At 40.5% G+C, this 17,066-nt stretch overlaps 1 protein-coding gene across 2 annotated transcripts in view; it reads left to right on the top strand.

The window, feature by feature from the left end:
* Positions 1-15,404, top strand: part of agmo (alkylglycerol monooxygenase) — a 342,658-nt gene extending 327,254 nt beyond the window's left edge. For both annotated transcript variants that reach the window (XM_059971351.1, XM_059971352.1), the window contains one exon: positions 14,949-15,404. In XM_059971351.1, the coding sequence (XP_059827334.1) occupies positions 14,949-15,005 (57 nt within the window). In that variant the 3' untranslated portion in view covers positions 15,006-15,404. The remainder of the gene's footprint in view (positions 1-14,948) is intronic.
* The last annotated feature ends 1,662 nt before the right edge of the window (positions 15,405-17,066 follow it).

The following is a 17,066-nucleotide window of genomic DNA, read 5'->3' as shown; positions in this document are numbered from 1 at the left end:
AGAATTCTTTTAAATCAATTGTATGCTTTTAATCAGAATATCTGGGAATATCTTTGTTTTCTGTATATCATATAGAAATTTTAATAGGCAAGCAAGTATATCCTGTCATTATTCAAGTCCCTAAGGCTTTTCTTGATTGAGGTTTAAATTAGCAGTTGGCTGGGATTGAGCTAAAGACCCATGGTGCATTTTTGGAGGTGCATCTTGGGAGGAGACATTTTGTTTGCAGAGAGGGAAATATTTTGGTTAGAATTGTGTGTTCCTTGTTTTATACCCTGATACTCAGCATCTTAGATTGTATATAAAATGTCATGATTGCATGAAAACAAAGTCACTTCCTCATCTCTGGTTGGTTTGGAGGTAAATTTACCATTATCATGCTCATTTAGTATGTTACCTTTCCCTTTGTGGGCATTGTGTTTGCCTTCCTTATTCCCCTCTGTTTAGTATCTGGGTGTAAACCAACCTGTCTTAGGCTACGTCCACACTAGACCGGATAATTTTGAAAATGCCAGTTTCGCATAAAAACGATAGGCGTTCACACCAGGCATTTTTGAAAATACCTCTGTCCACATTAAAACGGGTACTTGGGCGAATCTCCTCCTACTGAGCATGCACAGGACACATCTACAGAAAACAAGGCATATGTTTGGTGTCAAATCTCACCGTGAAAGACGATGCGCGTCTGTCCAGTTACAGACTAGAAAAATGTAAAAGGAAATTGCCAAACGACTGACAGCTGTTGGTTCTCGCGTAGGAGGACTTTAAGCTAAATAAGCAAGTACTGGAGGCAACCAACAGGGAGTTCATGGACAGTATTGGAAACATTTCCTACAGCCATAGTCTCTTCACCAATGAAAGGGACGACAGCTACAACTAAATGTAATAAGGCTTGTTACTGGGCAAAAGTGAAATTTGCTGTTACCTCATTTGTTTGCCTTTACTTTTGCCACGTCTTTCTGTTTTATTTTGCTGTATTTAACATGTGCAATAATACGAGTTACTGGGAAAAGTGATTTTATTTTTACCTGAGTAAAAGTGAAACTTATAATTTTCCTTTTTTGGCCTTAACATTTTCACATCTGTGCCAAACATAAGCTACTACTTAAAAATGACATTTTGGAAGTAGTGACAATTGCATCTATTGAATGTTTGCGCAAGCAATATATTAACAGAGCACCTTGTTAAATGTATAAAATATGTCTGTTCCAGCACGTCATGACAGTGTTTTTAAAAAGCTTTGGTATCCCCCGTAGACACTACACCAGCCAATCGGCGTTTTCAGATTTATACACTCTGGAGAGCATTTTAGAAAAGCTCCATTTTCTGGGGAGGAAAATGCCATTTGAGGCTACATCCACACTAGACCAGATAATTTTGAAAACACCAATTTCGCGTAAAAACAATAGGCGTCCACGCTCTGCGTTTTCTTTAAATATCTCTGTCCACATTAAAATGGAGATTTCAGTGAATCTCCTACTGCATACGCACAGGACACATCTATCAAAAACAAGCAACATGTTTGGTGTCAAATCTCGCTGTGAAAGTGCGCGTTTGTGTAGTTACAGACTAGAAAATCTTAAAATGATGGACAGCTGTTGGCTCTCGCGCCGGAGAACTTAAAAGTAAAAAAAAACAATACTGGACCATACAGAGGCAACTGACAGGGAGTTCATAGACAGATTGACCCGGCTGACAATGAACATTGAAAAATAAACTCTGTTGCATCAATAAAGCACCTTGTTAAATGTATAAAATATGTCTGCATCAGTGTTATCTTGTATTTCCATACAATGTTACATTAGGCTGTTACACATCTATTGTCAGAGAAGTACTTGCATAAATAGGTAACCCACCTTCATTCGAGCAAGGACAGAAAACAGGGCAAAGTGAGTATACTTATTTATTCAGTGTAGTTATGGGTCAAGGTATTTGGTGAGTACATTTCTAACTCTTCTGGCGTCAGTCTCGTTGTCATCTACCCTGAAATTATCAGGTTGCGTTCAAGAAAACAATGAAATAGCTGCTGCCGTCTGACAGTGTTTTCAGATTTCTCCGGTTACCCCGTCCACACTGCTCTGGCCAATCCGGTGTTTTCAAAAATACACACTTTGGAGATCGTTTCTGAAAAGCTCCAGTTTCGGGGGATAAAAATGCAGTTTTAGAGTGGATGGAGAGTAAAAACGAACGGAAAAACTTAGGTTACGGTTTTATCCGGTGTAGTGTGGACGGAGGGTCAAAACAAAGAGAAAAAGCTTCGGTTACAGATTTATCCAGTCTAGTGTGGACGTAGCCTTACACCAGGATGTCAGAATCGTCACCAATGCTAATGTATCCATTATCAAAGCACTTGATAATGAGTATCTATTTACCTCATTGTTTGCAAGTCATTAGAATTTCAAAACAGATACTCTTCACTGTTAGAAGAGATTGTCAAACCAACAGAAAAAAGGTAATTTAGATCCTACCATTGTTTCTAAATGTCAGACTTCATAGCCTGGGGTCAAGAAAGACAACCCCCCCCCCCTTTAAATTAGAGACCTACCCTATTAATTAGACTACATCATCCATACTGAGAATCCTAAAACAACTTGGCTGTGCAAAAGAATGAATTTCTAGCTTGGAGTGCTACATGTCCACAAAGTCTAGGATGCCAGTGGATTTACGAATTGGAATGTCTCTCAAAATTGTTTTTCCTACTTTTATGTCATAATTCAGGTGTTGATGCTTTTCAGTAACCAAATGTTGAATAGAGAAAGCAGAAAGCCAGTCAGATGTGAGCTAATTCAGTGGAGCTCATCAGAATGGTACCTCAACAGAATGGACCAAACTTATTGAATGACAAACTCATACTATGTTCCATTTTTAACTTGAAAAGGATATTTGGTGATGCAGGTCCATTGTGATTGGGCTTTCTCAACTGGGATAAGACCAGAACTCTGACTCTGGACTTCCATGTTTTTGGTGAGATACCAACCTGAAACCAACAGAAGGTAGCAGGTTAGAAACAGGAGACATAAGAGACTGCAGACACTGATATCTGGAGTTAAAAAAAAACAAACTGCTGAAGAAATCCACACACACAAAATGCTGGTGGAACACAGCAGGCCAGGCAGCATCTATAGGGAGAAGCGCTATCGACTTTTCAGGCCTGAGACCTCCGAGACCTGACGAGGGGTCTTGGCCCGAAACGTCGACAGTGCTTCTCCCTATAGATGCTGCCTGGCCTGCTGTGTTCCAGCAGCATTTTGTTGTGTGTTGTTGTTTGAATTTCCAGCATCTGCAGATTTCCTTATGTTTGCCGAAGAAATCCAGCAGGTTAAGCAGCATCTATAGCAAAGGGACAGTCAGTGTTTCCATGTGAAATAACTAGCACAGGGCTGCTCTATGTTGAGAAGCAGTAATAGTTGGTAAGTCCTTTGAGTGGGTAGAAAGGAAAGGGTTTACGATTAAATGATGATTGTCAATTGATGGTTGAACTCTTTTGAATGCAGTTTGTGGAGGCTACAGGATCTTTTCTTTACTTGCTAGTCTCACCATGGAAGTCCAAAAAATAAGATTTTGAAAAATAAAATCATGTTTGTCCTTGTTTTGCTTCTAGTTCCCTCCTCCTCAGAATCATAGAGTCATTGAGTTATATAACATGGAAACAGGATATTTGGCCCGAGAACCCATGCTGACCAATATGTCTGTCTGAGATAGTCCCACTTGACTGCTTCCCCAGTCAGATGCTCAGGTTAAACAGCATGCGGCAAGTTGTAAATACATCAGAAACCGAAAGTTTCAGATTAGCATCTTTCATCCTGCTCGGAAAAGCATTAGTTGATTTCCAGGAAATGTAAAAGGTTAAAATCATTCCTGTAAAGACTTGGAAAGTCACATTTCCAATATTTTCTGGTAGGAGGATGAGGGTTGCCATTAGATTATGAAATATACAAAACAAAATTGTTGAATATATTTCCCATGATTCCCATCTCCCTCTTTGCTCGCGCGCCCCCCCCCCCCAAAGTGGTTGCACCTGTGACCTGACTGGAAAATACATTGGTCAGACATAGGAAAGTTATCTATTCGAAGCACTTCTTACCTTGTAACATTTATGTCCCTTCCAAAGAATAAATTAGTTCCAGAAAACAGGCAAAGAGCACCAGACATAATGCTCACTGGTAGACAACAGAAGAAAGCTTTGTAGTGGTCTTGGTGTACAGCCTGTTAAACTGATAAAATATCAAAGTTCAAAGTGAATTTATTTTCTGAGTACATATATGTCACCATATGCAACCCAGAGATTCATTTTCTTGCAGGCATGCTCAATAAGTCCATGATAGAATAATAACCATAATAGAATCAATGAAAGACTGCACAATCTGGGCATTCAACCAGTGTTGCAAAAGACAGCAAACTGTGCAAATACAAAATGGAAGAAATAATAATAATAAATAAATAAATTAGCAATAAATATCGAGACATGAGATAAATGAGTCCTTGAAAGTGAGTCCATAGCTTGCAGTAAAGTGATAGTAGAGGGACAATAACTGTTCCTGATCCCGGTGGTAGGAATCCTGACGCTCCTGTACCTTCTTCCTGATGGCAGCAGTGAGAAAAGAGCATGACCTAAGTGGTGGGGATCCCTTGATGATTGATGTTGCTTTCCTGCGACAGCCTTTCATGTAGATGTACTTTTAAAGGACTGAATCATATCCACTACTCCTTGTAGGATTTTCTGTTCAAGGATATTGGGGTTTCCATACCAGGCAGTGATGTAGCCAGTCACTATACTCTCCACTACACATCCATAAAAGTTTGTCAAAGTGTTAGATGCTATGCCGAATCTTGGCAAATTCCTGAGGTATTAGAGGCACTGCTGTGCTGTTTTCATAATTGCACTTATGTATTGGGCCCAGGACAAGTACCCTGAAATGGTAATGCTGAGGAATTTAACGTTGCTGATCCTCTGGTAAGATCAGGCTCATGGACCTCTGGTTTCCTCTTTCTGAAGTCAATAATCAGCTCCTTAGTTGCTGTGGCTCCACCCAGCCAGATTTTCATTCTCCTGCTAGATGCTAATTCATCATCATCTTTGATTCAGCCTACAACAGCGGTGTCATCAGCAAACTTGAGTATGGCATTGGAGCTGTGCTTAGCCACGTGTTCATAAGCATAGAGCAGGTAGAGCAGGAGTTTAAACCTGCTCCAGTTCTGATGAAGATTGTGGAGGAGATATTGTTGTCAATCTGAGTTGACTGGGGACTGTAAGTGAGGAAATTAAGGATCCAATTGCACAAGGAGGTATTAAGGCCAAGGTCTAGAAGCTTATTGATTAGATTTGAAAGGATACTGATGTAGGTGTAAACTAATCTAATGTATAGGAATTGCAGTATGCTGACCAAAAAGTAGACTAGGTAAATAGTTCCCTCTTGATGGTGAATGAGGATTTGCAGTACTCAAATACTGCATAGATTCAGATTATACTGGGCCTGCCTTGAGTTAAGAGTCACAGCTCTGGGCAAAATGTTACATTTTACCCAAAATTTATTTCAGATTTTTTTTAGGGTAAAAAATTAAAATATTAATGAATTATTATAGGTGACCTTCCAGGAAAGGTCATCCACATCCTGGCCAATGACAAAAAAATGTTCTGCCATTAAATTTGATGTACTCTCTGTCTCTCCGTGTAATCTGAGTCCCTTAGCCACTGTACCCACTTGTTCCCATCTCTCTTCAACTGAAGCATTCACGGTAGTGACATCATGACTTCTCACAGTCTCTTCCTCTGAAGTTGGTCATGTTACAAATGGAAAGCATCGGGGTGTGAATGGGTGCAGTAAGTAGTGCTTACTAATAGACAACCTGGAGTCACCTTACTGGTCCACTTAATGTATTTAATTAATTGGGCATTAGAGGCAGGGCAGGTACGTTATTCATCTACAGAGATCCTTGAAGCTAGTTGAGATTCATGTGTTAGTCAGTGATTTGGGGTGGTGCCATTCAAGTGGCGGCTTTGACCTGGGTGATGTTGAGCTTCATGATGGTAGGACAGCCTTTGTCATGCCAGGAAGTGAATCACTTTCTGCTGAGTACTGAGGCTCTGAGTTTGCTGGTCCAAGTTTCTAGTCAATTTCATCGTTCACACTGGGAGACAGTGTTGCTAATGTGCTTGACAGTGAAAGTTATGTGGTTGGATGCTTGATTGTTTACAATAATATGAAATTACCTGCACCAATGTACATGTGGTATATAACACTGGGGTGAGTTCTGAACCAAATTATAACATTTCCAGCATTTGAATTCTTCAAGCTTCAGCCATGAGTTAAATTTTCTAAAAGGAAAAAAAGTATTTAATGTTAACCTCATTCCTATCATTATTGCCAAGTTACAGGGGGAAAGTATGTTGTAAAATGGAATGCCAATCAGCATAAGTATAGCATCAACTTTTGTTGCAGTTTATTCATAACTCCTGGGATTAGTGATTTCATCATTTTCGGTTTACTAGCTTTTTGCACCTACTGATGCAGAGTTATATATTCAGTAGCTGTTTTATATTCTCCCTCTGGAATAGTTCCTGTGGGAATATATCTCCTGAATATCATGTGGAGGAAAAAAAGACCTAAAATTCTGTGCATCATGTTTCCATGTAGTCTCAGATCTCAACAAAGGTAAACTGAATGCAGTTACCGTAGGTATTGAAATGCAAATTGGATGTAAGTGAACTTGGAGTGATGTAATTCTGGCCTCTGCATCTGTTTCCTGCCCCAGGACTATTCACAGGTCCAGTGCCAATGCTCATATAAACCCAGACAATCTCTGCAATTTATCTGCTTCAGAAAGCCATAGTTAATTACACATTCTTTGGTGATGACTTGCAAATCCCCTTCTGTATTTTAGCACAATAACAGTTAAAGATACAGATGCTAGTCTAGGGAGTGGAGCCCTGGAAAATATAGGGAAATTAGAGCGGTTACAGGGCATTGTTCTCCTGATAAATGCCTTTAAATCCCCTTTACCCCCGCCATGTACAAGTACCAGGTTGGTTATTGTCGCAGAATGTTGGTACACTGAGTTTCAAAAGAATTCAAGGCACTGCAGGCAATGTGACGGCCTCATGCAGTTTTTCAAAGATTTGGTGACAGCATAACTTTTGTGTAAATGATCTTGTGACTAATTAGAACAACACGTGAATTTAGGGAAAACGTAAAATCTGATGTAGCAGTATTTCAGTGGAGTAAGGGAAATGACAGTGGTATGAGAGAGGAGTTGGCCAAAGTAAATTGGAAGGAGCTGCTGGCAGGGATGACAGCAGAACAACAATGGCGTGCGTTTCTGGGAAAGATGAGGAAGGTGCAGGACATGTGTATTCTAAAAATGAAGAAATACTCAAATGGTAAAATAGTACAACCATGGCTAACAAGGGAAGTCAAAACCATTGTGAAAACAAAAGAAAGGGCATACAGCAAAGCAAAAATTAGTGGGAAGATAGAGGATTGGGAAATTTTTAAAAACCTACAGAGAGCAACTAAAAAAAACATTGGATGAAATATGAAAGCAAGCTAGCAAATAATATCAAAGTGGATAGTAAAAGCTTTTTTCAATATGTTAAAAATAAAAGAGAAATGGGAGTGGATATAGGACCACTAGAAAATGAGGCAGGGGAAATAATAATGGGGGACAAAGAGGTGGCTGATGAAGTAAATGAGTATTTTGCATCATTCTTCAATGTGGAGCACACAAGCATTCTGTAGATTCTATAGATTCAGGATCAGTTCCTGTGGATTGGAGGATGGCTAATGTCCCACTTTTCAAGAAAGGAGGGAGAGAGAAAACAGGGAATTATAGACTGGTTAGCCTGACGTCAGTGGTGGGAAAGATGCTGGAGTCAATTATAAAAGAGGATATTACGACACATTTGGATAGCAGTAGAAGGATCAGTCCGAGTCAGCATGGATTTACAAAGGGAAAATCATGCTTGACTAATCTGGAGTTTTTTGAGGATGTAACTATGAAAATGGACAAGGGAGAGCCAGTGGATGTAGTGTACCTGGACTTTCAGAAAGCCTTTGATAAAGTCCCACATAGGAGATTAGTGGGCAAAATTAGAGCACATGGTACTGGGGCAGGAAGCATGTTCCTGCTGATGGGTGAGTCCAGAACTAGAGGCCACAGTTGAAGAGTTTAATAAGGGGTAGGCCATTTAGAACAGAGATGCAGAAAAACTTTTTCACCCAGAGAGTGGTGGATATGTGGAATGCTCTGCCCCAGAAGGCAGTGGAGGCCAAGTCTCTGGATGCTTTCAAGAGAGAGTTAGATAGAGCTCTTATAGATAGCAGGGTCAAGGGATATGGGGAGAGGGCAGGAATGGGGTACTGATTGTGTATGATCAGCCATGATCACAGTGAATGGTGGTGCTGGCTAGAAGGGCCGAATGGCCTACTCCTGTCTATTGTCTACAGCAGTGTGCCTGATGTTGTAGTGTGTGAGGGAAGAGAAGTGGGTGGAGTTACCATTACAAGAGAGAAGGTGCTCAAAAAGCTGAAAGACCTAATGATACATACGTCACCTGGACCTGATGAACTGAAGCCTAGGGTTCTGAGAGGTCGCATTAGAGATTGTGGTGGTTTTAGAAATAATCTTTCAGAAATTATTGGACTCTGGCATGGTGCCAGAGGATTGGAAAATTGTAAATGTCACTCCAGTCTTTAAGAAAGGAGGAAGGCAGCAGAAAGGAAATTACAGACCAGTTAAGGCTGATTTATACTGCGTAGGCTCTACGCTGTAGCCTAGGCAAGTGACCTACGCTGTTGTGAGCATTTATACTTGTGCGTTAGTGTGTCTGCGTCGCTCTGCAATTCACAACAAAAACGCTAGTTGGCGGTGGGGTTTCTGTGCCACTGTTGAGTTTCTTCATGTACTTCAAACAATGGCGACTGAAACTGAGCGCATCATGTTGGAGTTGGAGCTAATAAATATTGAACAAGAGTTACTTTTATTGAAATTACTGCAACGCAGAAAAGAGAGAAGATGTCGCACAGGTGGTGTGTACAGACAGACATACTTTATTGAACCCAAGGGAAATTGGGTTTCGTTACAGTCGCACCAACCAAGAATAGTGTGGAAATATAGCAAAATAAAACCAGAAATAAGTAAATAATAATAAGTAAAATATGCCTAGTGGAAATAAGTCCAGGACCAGCCTATTGACTCAGAATGTCTGACACTCCGAGGGAGGAGTTGTAAAGTTTGATGGCCACAGGCAGGAATGACTTCCTATGACGCTCAGTGTTGCATCTCTGTGGAATGAGTCTCTGGCTGAATGTACTCTTGTGCCTAACCAGTATATTATGGAGTGGATGGGAGACATTGTCCAAGATGGCATGCAACTTGGACAGCATCCTCTTTTCAGACACCACCGTCAGAGAGTTCAGTTCCAACCCCACAATATCACTGGCCTTCCGAATGAGTTTGTTGATTCTGTTGGTGTCTGCTACCCTCAGCCTGCTGCCCCAGCCCACAACAGCAAACATGATAGCACTGGCCACCACAGACTCATAGAACATCCTCAGCATTGCCCAGCAGATGTTAAAGGACCTCAGTCTCCTCAGGAAGTAGAGACGGCCCTTCTTGTAGACAGCCTCAGTGTTCTTTGAAAAGTCTAGTTTATTGTCAAAGGTACAACTATTGAACAGACTGAGGCAGAAGGAGGGTAAATTTTCTGGGCACTGAGAGACATGGACGAGGAAATGCATTTCAAATATTTTCGAATGTCGGCAGGTGAATTTGGTTCATCGTTCAGAAGCAACCGGAAATGCGTAGGAGAAAATGCGATGCCACCAAGCAGACCAATCACAGTCGTTGCAGTCTGCGTCGCTGCCACGCGTAGTTACATTTTTGGGGAGGTGTGTCTCAGGCTACAGCATAGGGTCCAGTGTTGATTCGACGTAGAAACATAAATTGGCCTTTAGCCTGACCTCAGCGGTTGGGAAGATATTAGAGTCAATTATTAAGGATGGGGTGATGAAGTACTTGGTGACACAGGGCAAGATAGTACACAGTCAGCATGGATTCTTTCGGGGAAAATCCTGCCTGATGAACCTGTTGGAATTCTTTGAGGAAATTACAAGTAGGATAGATAAAGGGGATGCAGTGGATGTTGTATATTTGGGCTTTAGCAAGGCCTTTGACAAGGTGTCAGACATGAGGCTGCTTACCAAGTTAAGAGCCCATAGGATTACAGGAAAGTTACTAACATGGTTAGAGCATTGGCTGATTGGTAGGAGGAAGCGAGTGGGAATAAAAGGATCCTTTTCTGGTTGGCTGCTAGTAACTAGTGGCATTCCGTAGAGGTCAATGTTGGGAGCACTTCTTTTTATGCTGTGTATCAATGATTATAATGATGGAATAAATGGCTTTGTTGCCAAGTATGCAGGATTTACAAAGATTCATGGAGGGGCAGGTAGTGTTGAGGAAGCAAGTAGGATGCAGAAGGACTTAGATTAGGAGAATGGGCAAGAAAGTGGCAAGTGAAATACAATGTTGAAAAATGCATGGCCATGCACTTTGGTAGTAGAAATAAATGTGTGAACTATTTTCTAAACGGGGATAAAATCCAGGAATCTGAGATGCAGAGGGACTTGGGAGTCCTTGTGCAGAACATCCTGAAGGTTATTTTGCAGGTTGAGTCTGCGGTGAGGAAGGCAACTGCCATGTTAGTATGTTAGAGGTTGAGAATACAAGAGCAAAGATGTGATGCCGAGGCTTTATAAGCCACTGGTGAGGCTTCACCTTGAGTATTGTGAACACTTTTAGGCCCCTCATCTTAGAAAAGATGTGCTCGTATTGGAGAGGGTCCAGAGGAGGTTCACAAAGATGATTCCAGGAATGAAAGTATTATCATATGATAATACGTTTATAATACGTATTATCATATGATAATACGTTTGATGGCTCTGGGTCTGTACTTTCTGGAATTCAGAAGGATGGTGGAGATCTTGTTGGAACCTTTCAAATGTTAATAGGCCTAGACAGAGTAGATGTGGAAAGGATGTTTCACATGGTGGGGGAGTCTAGGACAAGAGGGCACAGCCTCAGGATAGAGGGTCACCCTTTCAAAATAGAGATGCAGTGAAATTTCTTTAGCCAAAGGGTGGGGAATTTGTGGAATTTGTTGCTACATGTAGCTGTGGAGGCCAGGTCATTGGGTGTATTTAAGGCAGAGATTGTTCGGTTCTTGATTGGTCATGGCATCAAAAGTTACAGAGGGAAGGCCGGTGACTAGGGTTAAGGAGGAGAAAAAGAAAGGATCAACCATGATTGAATGGTGGAGCAGACTTGATGGGCCGGGTGGCCTAATACTGCTCCAGTGTCTTATGGTCTTATGGTGAAGGTAGGGGTAATCATCCTACAAATCCTGAGTTGGAGTTTTATCATTTGGTTCAACCAAATCCCATGGCTGAGGGATCGGCTCCTTTAGAGAGTTTAAAGACTGCAATGAGCTAGCTATCTTCACATCCCTCATGTTTTTGCACTGTGAACTCCAACAGCAGCTGAAGCAAGGGTTCAGTAGCTGAATTTGGAGCTCAGTGCCTTCCTTGAGCCAGTTTTTGACAGATTTACAAAGAACGTTATGAGATCGGGAAAGCATGGTGAATCATGAAAGGAGTGGTGAAGCTTTTTTACCTAAGAAAGTGCATGCCTATGCTTCAGTGCAGCAGGAAGAAGAAAAGTTAATTGCTAGAAAAGAGCAGTGAGTGAGGTTATGGTACATTAATACACAAATATAATGTTGCAGGTAGACATTTAATTTCATGAAGTTTAGAAACAATGACCTTGCAGAACATTTTTAGTTTCTGGTATTTTGGAACATGTTCAAGTGAAAAGTCGACATTTATGCAGTAGAAGACCTTTGTTTAATTTTGTTTCTCTACAAGAATCCCTATTCAACCTTTACCTTGAACATAAAAATTGTGGGTACATAAGAATTTCTTGTTTTTAACAATTCAACAAAGTAGTCTATTTTACTCTGTACCTGTGTTATTATATTAATCAACATCACACTTAGAACAGTTCGTTCAATGCTTTCTTCAGAAGGGAGAACTGAATGTTCCTGAAATCTCTAAATGGTGAATTTTCAAGTAGTCGATATTCCTCCAGCAACTGAGATCAGACACCTCTGTTCAGATCCTTCCCCCGGTGAAAGATTAGTGCTACTCCTACTGCAGGGTTTCAACCAAAACATTGACTATCTCTCCTGCTGGTTTTCCATTTGCCATTTTACACTAAAACAGAAGTGGTAGTAGCTAAAACAACAGAGTGCTACCACACTCTTCCAAATTTTGGATTTCCCCCCTAACCCCACAATGATCCCTCGTGCTGTCCATCCCAGCTCACTGCACAGACCTTTTCCCACTCAATTCCAATTTGCTATACTGCCCTCAAAAAACACTTGGCTACTTGGATAGGACAATAGTAGTAATATTTCTAAAGGGTCAAAGCGGAGCAAGAAGGCTCTGACGAAATCCTGCTGCTCCCCCGATGTACTGTACCTCATATCTTTCCAATGCACTGCTGAGAGCTCCAGTAGTTGCTGTTCCTGTTTTTTATTTGTAGGTTTCTTCTCTTTGTTCAGTGTTCTTCATTACCAATTGAAGCACTGCAAAGTCACTTTCCTTTATTTCCAATTCATTTGGGGTAGGTTTTCATTTTGGCCCCAGCACATGTAGATATGAGCTGAAGGGGTGTCTCTTCCTTGAAAACAATCAAAACAAATCATGCCTGCAGTTACATACAATGCAATGCATTTTTTCCCCAGAAATAAATCTGCTTTGGATTTGAGCTGTTTTCATAGAACTGGAGAACTACATAAATTTATTAAATCTATTAGGAGTTTCTTAGGAATAAATAAGGGTTTGCCGGTGGTTGTGGTGTATTTGAACTTCCAGAGAAGCATTCCACAAGAAATTAATAATCAATATTAGAGTACATAATATTAAGAGTAGTATACACCTGTAGTGGCTTGAAAATTGTTTAATAGGAAATAACTTATCATTTGTGTCTGCAGCTAATGGAAGGTCTCAATGATACCTAATGAGCCAAACGTTCATAATCAATGTCAATAATTTCCATGGAAGATAACAGTTAAAATCTAAACTTATTAAAGATACAAAGTTATGTGACCGTATGGTAGTGGGAAAGATGCAGAAAGGCTTTGTTAGGATATTGATAAATTGTGGGACTTTGGAGATGAAATATATATGGAAGAATATGAGGTTATCCATTTTATCCAATAATAGAAAGGTCCAGCAATTTCTAAGTGGTTAGAAGTGGAAAGGTATTAGCTTGTAGAATGAACTACATACTCTTTTAAATGATCAGGTACAGTGACCAATTAGGAAAACATACTGGGCATGTTATATGTTGGCCAATACTGCAAAGAAACTTAAGTAAAAGAGATAAATTAAGGGTCCTGGTGAGACCTTGTCTGGAAAAATGTGTACATGTCCAGACTGTGATTCTAAGAAAAAATTTACTTGCAAATTGATTCATGACACAGTGGGTTTGTGAAATGATAAGTTTATTTAGTTTTAGATTTAGAAGAATGCAGAAAAATGCTTATAATTGTTACAGGATATGATCGTGCAAGGCATGTTTGTTAAAATGTGTAAACAAATCACAGCAAGAATAAGTCATTCATCCCCTTGTTCCTACTCCATGTCTGTTCTTCTACCTCTCCACAATGTTTCTGCCTTGACCTTGTGTTTCTTGATTCCTCTAATGGCCACAAATCCATCAATTTCAGTTTTGAATGGAACTGATAACTGAACTTCTACTGCTCTTTGGAGTGGGAATTCCAACACAATTTCTCTTCAATATCTACCTCTTACTTTGAGACTGTGATCCCTTTATCTGAGATACCTCAGCTAGGGGAAACACCTTCTCATGTCTATCCTGTCCAATGCTCTAAAAAATGTTTTACATTAAGATGTTTTGTTTGGCTAGGATGTTGAAGATCAGGGGTCTACATAACAATGAGTCATTTATTATTTTTTTTTTATTGAGTGGTACAGTGCTGAGTAGCTCCTTCCAGGCTTTCAGGCCACACCACCCCAGCAAATCCCTAGCAAACCCGATTAACCCTAACCTAATCACAGGACCATTTACAATGACCAAATAAGCTATCCAGTAAGTCTTTGGACTTTGGGAAGAAACTGGAACACCTGGAGACAACCCAGCCATTCCACAGGGAGGGTGTACAGACTCCTTACAGTGCCAGAATTCAGCTCCAACCTCCAGAATGCCCTCTGTAATAGTGTCATGCCAGCCACTATGGTTCTATGGTGCCTGCTCTCACAGTATAGCAAATATTTGGAATTCTCCACCAATGGGGTTGTGGGGTCTCATTTGTTGAGTATATATAAAACAGAGAACAATAGGTCTTCTAAGATATTAAAGGAATGAGAGAGAGGGCTTACTGAAGTAAAAAATCTGCCATGATTTAGCTGAGTGGCAGAATAGGCACAAGAAATCAAATGACCTACTCCTGCTCCTGTGCTCACTTGCAAAGGTAAGCTGTAGTTGTGGGAAGAGACATTGTAAATTTGTATACTGTGGCGACCCAATTTCTACGCAGGCGAACCGGCTCACAAATAGCCAGCGCACGGGGGGGGGGGAGACATTGCTAATTGCTAATTGCTGACGTCATTTCTGCCCGGAGAGGGCGGGCGCTAGGGATTAAATGCCAGCGCTGTGAAGTTTGAATAAACTAGTCTCGAAACAACTTACCGACTGCGTGTCGTTATTTCAGCTCTGTGTGTAGCACATCGCTGCAATACTTCCATTTATATTACCAAGAGTAAATAATAAAAATAGTTTAGTAAATATAGTATGTGTTGAGTGGAACAATTATGCAAGATTAAATTGCTTAAATGAAGGACTTACAGTTCAATTCTCTTTCTCCCCAGGTTGGATTTTCTTTATGTTCGGTATACTGGGGTTTACGAAGTGTAATTAAATTCTAATGGCTACCAATGGATCCAAGAAACGGAGTGAGGGTGATCATATGCCACAACATGGTCAGTTCCAGCATATACGTACTGCTCACCAGTCCTTGGACAGCAACATGTCTTCAGATAAATTAATAATCAAAATATTGTACATTATGGCATTTTACAAAGAAGAAACAAAATAATTTCTTTAACTGTAAATGTTCTGTAATAGAGAATCAGAAATTAAGAATAATAATAGATGTATTTGATATAAGAAGGCAGAAGGTTTTACATTGCAGTGTATATTATATACACCAATTGTACTAAATCTTGTAAAATTTGAGTAAAGAGCTTATGCATATATGGGAGTTTTTATGTGATTGAATGACAGCAATGTAATTTTTATATCAAAATAAACTATTCATAATGATAAAAAATTTACAAGAATAAACTGTACAATGCTTTTTCATTCTTATATTCATTGACAATGTGTTAAGTCGAGTTCTATTACATCTCTTAAAACCAATAGCATAGTTGCCACTCATGTGGGCCCCTGGGGTGATACAATACTACAATAATTCAAAAGTTCAAACTTCACAGGAAATTTATTATCAAAGTACATATATGTCCTTGTATACAACCCTAAGAGTCATTTTCTTGTGGGCATTTACATTAACTACAAAGAAACACAATAGAATTAATGAAAGACCACACATGACAAGACGGAGAAACAACCAATGTGTATAACACAACAAGCCCTGCAAATAAAAAAAATCAAAAATAATAATAAATAACAATAAATACCAAGACCATGAGATGAAGAATCCTTGAAAGTGAGTCCGTAGGTTGTGGGAACAGTTTAGTGATAGGGTGAACAGTTCAGTTATCCCCTCTGGTTCAAGAGCCTGATGGTTCAGGGGTAACTGTTTCTGAACCTGGTGGTGAGAGTCCTGAGGTTCCTGCATCTATTTCCCAATAGCAGGTGTGAGAAGATAGTATGACCTGGATGGTGGGGGCCATTGATAATGACGCTGCTTTCCTGCAACGGCACCTCATGTAGATGTGCTCAATGGTGGGGAGGGCTTTACTTATAATGGACTGGGCTGTATCCATTGTTTTTGTAGGATTTTCTGTTCAAGGGAATTGGTGTTTCCATACCAGGCTGTGCTGCAGCCTGTCAACGTACTATCCATTGCACAGCTCTAGACGTTTATCAAAGTTTCAGATGACATACCGAATCTTCACAGATTTCTAAGAAAATAGAGCCCCTGCTGTGCTGCCTTTGTAATCGTATTCACATGTTGGACCCGGACAGATCCCCCAAACTGATAACACTGAGGAATTTAAAGTTGTTGACTCTCTCCACTTCTAAGCCTCCAATAAGGACTAGCTCATAGCCCTCCAGTTTTTCCTCAATAATTACCTCCTTGGTCTTGCTGACATTGAGTGAGAGGTTGCTGTTGTGGAGCCATTCAACCATATTTTCAGTCTCCTTCCTATATGCTGATTCGTCACCGCCCTTGATTCAGCCAATGACAGTGGTAACAGCTTAGCCTCACAGTCATACGTATAAAGTGAATAGAGCAGGGGTCTAAGCACACAACCTTGAGGTGCGCCTGTGCTGACGGAGATTGTGGAGGAGATTTTGTTGCCAATCTGAACTGACTGCAATCTGCCCGTGAGGAAATCGAGCTTCTTGTGGCACAAGGAGGTACTGAGGCCTAGGTAATTGAGGGGTTTCCTCACCCAACCTGGCCTCTTTCTGCCCAATAGCAGAAGAATCCCATACCATGGTCCTTCCCCACTGAGCCCTTGCGGTGGCTGTACCAAGTGTGTCCATCAGGACATATTCTTTCATCCTGGAATATACCAGTTGGCAACATTCCTCTACGGACATCTTGATATCAGAATCAGGTTTAATATGACTATTGGCACGTGTCATGAAATTTGTTGTTATGCCGCAGCAGTACATTGCGCTACATAATAATAAAAGCAGCAAATTATGGTCACAAGCTGTTCCTGAATCATTCAGTGTGTGCCTTCAGGCTCTTGTATCATGTCCCAGATGGTAGCAATGAGAAGAGGTCATGTCTT

The sequence above is a fragment of the Hypanus sabinus genome, chromosome 6, assembly GCF_030144855.1.
Source record: "Hypanus sabinus isolate sHypSab1 chromosome 6, sHypSab1.hap1, whole genome shotgun sequence".
In the NCBI taxonomy this organism is placed as follows: Eukaryota; Metazoa; Chordata; class Chondrichthyes; order Myliobatiformes; family Dasyatidae; genus Hypanus; species Hypanus sabinus.
This window is presented reverse-complemented; position numbering and strand designations above follow the sequence as displayed.